The 6222-nt window shown below is 39.4% G+C and overlaps 1 protein-coding gene across 1 annotated transcript; it reads right to left on the reverse strand.

Annotated features, from left to right (window-relative positions):
• Window positions 1-5392: 5392 nt before the first annotated feature.
• LOC112619195 (60S ribosomal protein L26-like) lies at window positions 5393-5898 on the reverse strand. Its single transcript, XM_025377119.1, has one exon. It carries the CDS (start codon window positions 5860-5862, stop codon window positions 5401-5403), a length of 462 nt encoding a protein of 153 aa, XP_025232904.1. The 5' UTR covers window positions 5863-5898; the 3' UTR covers window positions 5393-5400.
• Between the last annotated feature and the right edge of the window lie 324 nt (window positions 5899-6222).

Genomic DNA, 6222 nt, shown 5'->3' on the forward strand with positions numbered 1-6222 from the left:
GTTTCTTTGGCTGATAATGGACAATACAAAAAGTGTAAAATGAACATAATGTTCTGATCAAACAATAATGTATTTGTAGTAAAAATCATAAGAATAAGTGTATCGGCCGGGCGCGGTGGCTCAAGCCTGTAATCCCAGCACTTTGGGAGGCCGAGACGGGCGGATCACGAGGTCAGGAGATCGAGACCATCCTGGCTAACATGGTGAAACCCCGTCTCTACTAAAAAATACAAAAAACTAGCCGGGTGCGGTGGCGGGCGCCTGTAGTCCCAGCTACTCGGGAAGCTGAGGCAGGAGAATGGCGTGAACCCGGGAGGCGGAGCTTGCAGTGAGCAGAGATCCGGCCACTGCACTCCAGCCTGGGCGGCAGAGCGAGACTCCGTCTCAAAAAAAAAAAAAAAAAAAAAAAAAAAAAAGAATAAGTGTATCAACTTGTGTGGAAAAGGGGCTTTTATCAATATAAAATATAATTTTTGTTCTTTGAATACTATACACCTTGAAATCTTCATTTGTTTTACAATACAAATAATAAATCAACCTTAATTTTGGTAATATACATTTAGTGTATCTTTCTATTACATTTATGTTTAAGTTTTTTGTATCATTTAGTTTTAAAGCCCTCTCATGTCAAAGACATAGAGCCTTTGAGGAGAGGAAGAGGGAGTGAAATTCCAGTAGGAAGACAGTGCCTTTACATTAGTTGCTTTAACCTATTCATGTGCATAGTGATTTCTGGTGGGTATGAAAATATTTTATAATTTTGTTTCATGTTAATCTATGATTATTTTATTAGTTTGACTATACATGTCATTTCCTACATTTTGATATTTTGAGTTTTCTTTGCTTCTTTTTGTTACAATTTGTAAAAGTATATATTTGTACTTTGAATTTTTAGCTGAATTTCCTCCACATATTTGATCACTTTAAACTTAAATTTTATAATAAAGCTGAAGCATGATCAGTTTTATTCACTTCAGCTAGGCATTAGTATTTATTTTGTCCTCTCTTTTTCTCAAATCTTTTTCCCATTAATTAATGAACATGTGTCCATACATCATCACACAAAAATATATTTGTTTTTACCCAGGTAGTAGTTTTTTTTTTTTTTTTTTGAGACGGAGTCTCGCTCTGTCACCCGGGCTTGGAGTGCAGTGGCCGGATCTCAGCTCACTGCAAGCTCCGCCTCCCGGGTTCCCGCCATTCTCCTGCCTCAGCCTCCCGAGTAGCTGGGACTACAGGCGCCGCCACCACGCCCGGCTAGTTTTTTGTATTTTTTAAGTAGAGACGGGGTTTCACCGTGTTAGCCAGGATGGTCTCGATCTCCTGACCTCGTGATCCGCCCGCCTCGGCCTCCCAAAGTGCTGGGATTACAGGCTTGAGCCACCGCGCCCGGCCCAGGTAGTAGTTTTTAACCAAAACACTTTTTAAAACACTCACTAGTTATTTAGAATAACTGATATATAGTGATACACACACACACACACACACACGCACACTAGTATTATTGCAGACTTATTCGTAGTACCAAATTCTTGAAGAACATTATACAAGTGTCAATAAGTTTAATAATTGACAAAAATATAAGACACCAAGGATGGAATCTTTGCTGTCAATAGTGATATGTTTTGTCCACATGTGCACATACTTAAAAGTCTCAAAATATTTCCTAAAATGAAAAAAAATATGAAAATGAATATACAAGTTCCAAGCAAGAATATGCTTAATGATTCCCTGCCCTCTATCATAAGAAACATATTTCTCCAAATTGTATTTTTGTTATTCAATATAAAGAAAAGAATGAAGTTTATTTCATTTTATAACACAGACTATATTTCTCAATGTGAAGAGTAAACTTTTTTATATTTTGGGCTGGGAAGGGTGGCTCACGCCTGTAATCCCACCACTTTGGGAGGCAGAGGTGGGAGTCAGGAGTTAGAGACCAGCCTCACCAACACAGCGATACCCCGTCTCAACTAAAAATGTAAAAATTAGCTGGGTGTGGTGGCACACGCCTGTGATCCCAGCTACTTACTCAGGAGGCTGAGGCAGGAGAATAGCTTGAACCCGGGAGGTAGAGGTCGCCAAGTGAGCCAAGACTGCGCCACTGCACTCCAGCATGGGCGACAAAGTGAGACCTTGTCTCAAAAAAAAAAAAAAGAAAACATATATTTTGTTAAGTGTAAAAAAAAAAGCATGTTTTAAGTAGTATGGTCTGTCATAAAGCAGAGCTATGATTGAAGTGTAGTGATTGTACACACTGTGAATAATTTTCAAATAACCTGTACACTTTTTCTTTCATTCTTTATTTTTCTACTTTCCTAGGTCTTTGTTTGCAATATCTGTTTAAACCCTTGAGCAGTTTTCATTTGCCTAAGATGTGGGTTGAAGATTACAATTTACATTCCCTGTCTAGTGAAATTTTCAATGGACCTAAAATAAATTGAAGTCTTTCTAAACTTTATCACAAATTAGGAAACTTCATTTATGTTTTGACAGTACTTAACGCTAAATACAATTATGTTTCTGTCCTCCTCTATAAATTTAGACTAAGATAACATGTATCTCTACATAAATATCTTTGTAATCTAATTATTATAAGGCATTTACTCATCCTATGAATCATTATTCGTCCATTCATTATACATTATGAAAAAAATGGCCAGGCAGAGTGGCTTACGCTTGTAATCCCAACACTTTGAGAGGCCAAGGCAGGCAGATAACCTGAGGTCAGGAGTTCGAGACCAGCCTGACCAAGATGGAGAAACCCCATCTCTACTAAAAATACAAAATCAGCCGGGTGTGGTGGTGCACGCCTGCAATCCCAGCTACTCAGGAGGCTGAGGAGGGAGAATCGCTTGAACCGGGGAGGCAGAGGTTGTGGTGAGCCAAAATTGTGCCACTGTACTCCAGCCTGGGCAACAAGAGTGAAACTCCGTCTCAAAAAAAGAAAGAAAAAAAATGATAAATTTTATCATCACCAATAGATATGTAAGACATAATATTTAACATATTTAAATAAATATTTTTCAACATTTTAAAAATTCATGTATTTAATTATTTTAAATACTGTTTCTTTAAAGAAATGATACAAATTTCAGTTATAATATTAAGATAATACTAAAAATTAATATTTTTCATAATTACATTTAAATATAAATGTAACTAGCACACTGTTGTCACATAATTTCATTGCCAGTCTTGCAGCTGAGTATACAAATGGTAACAATGGCAAAAATGAACCTAAATTTATCTGTTTATTCAAAACTCTCTAAATATATGCTGGAAAGACCATTCCATGAGAGTCCTGGATTTTCATCAAGGTCATAACATCAACTAATTTGTAGCAATTTCCATTTACTTCAAATAAAATAAAATAAAATACACATATCTACCTTATATTTTCAAGGCTGATGAAAATACCAGCTAAGAATTAGATAAGGAGTTAGTTAATATATTATGAAATGTCTTGCAAGTGTCAGTTATTATTTGATACACTATACTCTCTCTATTCTTTCCTTCCATTCTACATTTCCTCAATGTTTTTCTGTTGTCTTAAATTTTACTCACTTAAGCTAGAAGTAAACAAAATAGTCTGGGGTTTGGCGGCTCATGCCTGTAATCCCAGCACTTTAGAAGTCTGAGGCGTATGGATCACTTTAAGGGAAGAGACCACCCCTCACATTGTCTTATGCTCAATTTCTGCCTCAAAGAAAAGGTAGGAGTTAAAGAAAAGACAGAAGTGAAATCCGTAGTCAGACAGCCCAGCATTGCCTTCCAGGTCTGGTAGTTAAAGATCGACCCCTGACCTAACCAGTTATGTTATCTATAGATTCCAGACGTTGTATGCAAAACCATTGTGAAAATCGTTGTCCTGTTCTGTTCTGTTCTGATTACTGGTGCACGCAGCCCCCAGTCATGTACCCCATGCTTGCTCAATCGATCACGACCCTGTCATGCAGACCCCCTTAGAACTGTAAGCTCTTAAAAGGGACAGGAATTGCTCACTTGAGTAACTCGGTTTTTGAGACATGAGTCTTGCAGACACACCTGGCCGAACAAAGCCCTTCCTTCTTTAACTTGGTGTCTGAGGGGTTTTGTCCGCAGCTCGTCCTACTACAACTTGAGGTCAGGAGTTTGAGACCAGCCTGGTCAACATGGTGAAACTCTGTCTCTACTTGAAAAAATACAAAACGTAGCTGGGCATGGTGGCAGGCACCTGTAATCCCAGCTACTTGGGAGGCTGAGGCAGGAGAATTACTTGAACCCGGGAGGCGGAGGTTGCAGTGAGCTGAGATTATGCCACTGCACTCCAGCCTGGGCAACGACAGCCAGACACTGAAAAAAAAAAAAAAAAAAATTCTACCTACATGTAAACCAAAAACAAAAAATCAGTGCAGGGACTTGGTGGTGGTGGCGGTGATGTTTTTTCTCTAGTAATAGACACAGTGCTTGATTAACAGTAACTTCTTAATCAATACTGTATTTGACTAGAAACCAATAGGCCTGTATAGGCCTTGTTTATAGTGAAATTTTGCAAAAAAATATTATTAATGAGAAAAATTACATTAGTAAACTAAGCTAGCACAACCACCATTTTGCCTTTCCCTTGATTAATCCTAGGCTACTGGGCCAAGCCAACTTTGGAAGTCATTCAGACTATAGTTTAAATGAGAATAGGCCTTGCCCAAAACTCCACAGCTTTTGTAAAGCTAATGGGAGGACATCAGGCTGGGGAGAGGAGAGGAAACCGAACGTTGCTAAGGCGCAGACAAAGACAATTGTCAGGCATTATTCTGGAGGGTTATAAGATGTGCTACTTCCCCAATTGCTCTTGGAAAACCTTTTCAGGTTTTTGCATGTCTGCCAGGGCTGCACTTTGAAGGCTCCACCTGGACCTGCCAACTTAGCTCCTATGTCCCCACCCAGAAGAGATTCAGCTCACAGGAAGACAGTTCCCACCCTCTATGATTTTATCTCCAGCCCAATCAATCAGCAGCAAACAGCTGGTCACTGCCACCACACCTTCCCCCAAACTGCCTTTAAAAATCCTCCAACCTATAAGCTTTGCTTGAAATGATCTGAGTAACAACGCCAATCTCCCACATGACGTGGCTGGCCTAATGTCTATAAAACTCTTTCTTTACTAAGATGCTGTGGTCTCTTTTTATGCAGCGGGCAGGAAGAACCTTTTGGGCAGTTACAATAGTCCACGTTTCTATGCAGGGTGTTAAAAATCAGCATTCAAAAACACAAACGACTTAATCAACCTATAATGAACGCTTATTGTGTGTCATAAATTATTCTAAGCCTTTGGTACTGATGGTAAGTAGTAGAGTCAAGATTCAAACAAGCAATTTGATTCGGAACCAGTTCTTTTTGTTTGTTTGTTCGTTTCAAGTTTTAATCAAAGCTTTTATGTAAGATTACTTCCTGCATCTTCTCAATTGTTTCTTCCTTGTATTTGCCCTTTTCCTTTCCTACTTGGTGAGATTTGGCTTTCCGTTCAAGGATCTTTTTGCAGTCTTTGTCCAGTTTTAGCCTAGTGAGAACCACCTTGCTGGGGTGAATGCCTGCCTGGACAGTTGTGCCATTAGCCTTTTCCCGCTGCACCCGTTCAATGTAGGTAACATATTTCTTCCTGTAAACCTGGACTACTTTGCCAATTTGCTGACCTTTATAGTGTCCTCGTACAACCTGAACTTCATCATCCTTTTGGATGGGCATGGATCGTACGTTGTACTTCTGTCTCAGCTCTTTGGAAAGAAGGGAAGACATAATCTTCCTGCGAATGTGGGAAGGTGCATTGAAACGCCTTTTGCGATTCTTGCTTCGGTTGGAAGTCACAAAGGGATTAAACTTCATTTTGTCCGCACCCGCTTCGGTGATGACCGCAAAAGGGAAGAGAGCTCAGAATCAGTTCTTAACCACTGCACAGTGCTGCTCTCTAATCTTAATTAACGGAGTGAAAATACATTTTATGGAACCACACTAATCTATGAAAATAGCCTGCCTAATCGGTAAATTTTTATCTAAATTCTAAAGAAAACAAGAAGACAAAGATGAATATAGGTTTTGCAAATCACCTGTGGGTTTGTGAGGGTAAGTTCTACAAAGCGTAGGGACAACAGACACATTTATTTAAAGACAAGGTGTGTTACAGTAGGTAGCTAGGAAGGCATGAGCAGGGCAGGAGAGGGCTTCCCCCACCACCCAGAATGTCAG

The sequence above is a fragment of the Theropithecus gelada genome, chromosome 2 (genome assembly GCF_003255815.1).
Source record: "Theropithecus gelada isolate Dixy chromosome 2, Tgel_1.0, whole genome shotgun sequence".
Classification (NCBI taxonomy): Eukaryota; Metazoa; Chordata; class Mammalia; order Primates; family Cercopithecidae; genus Theropithecus; species Theropithecus gelada.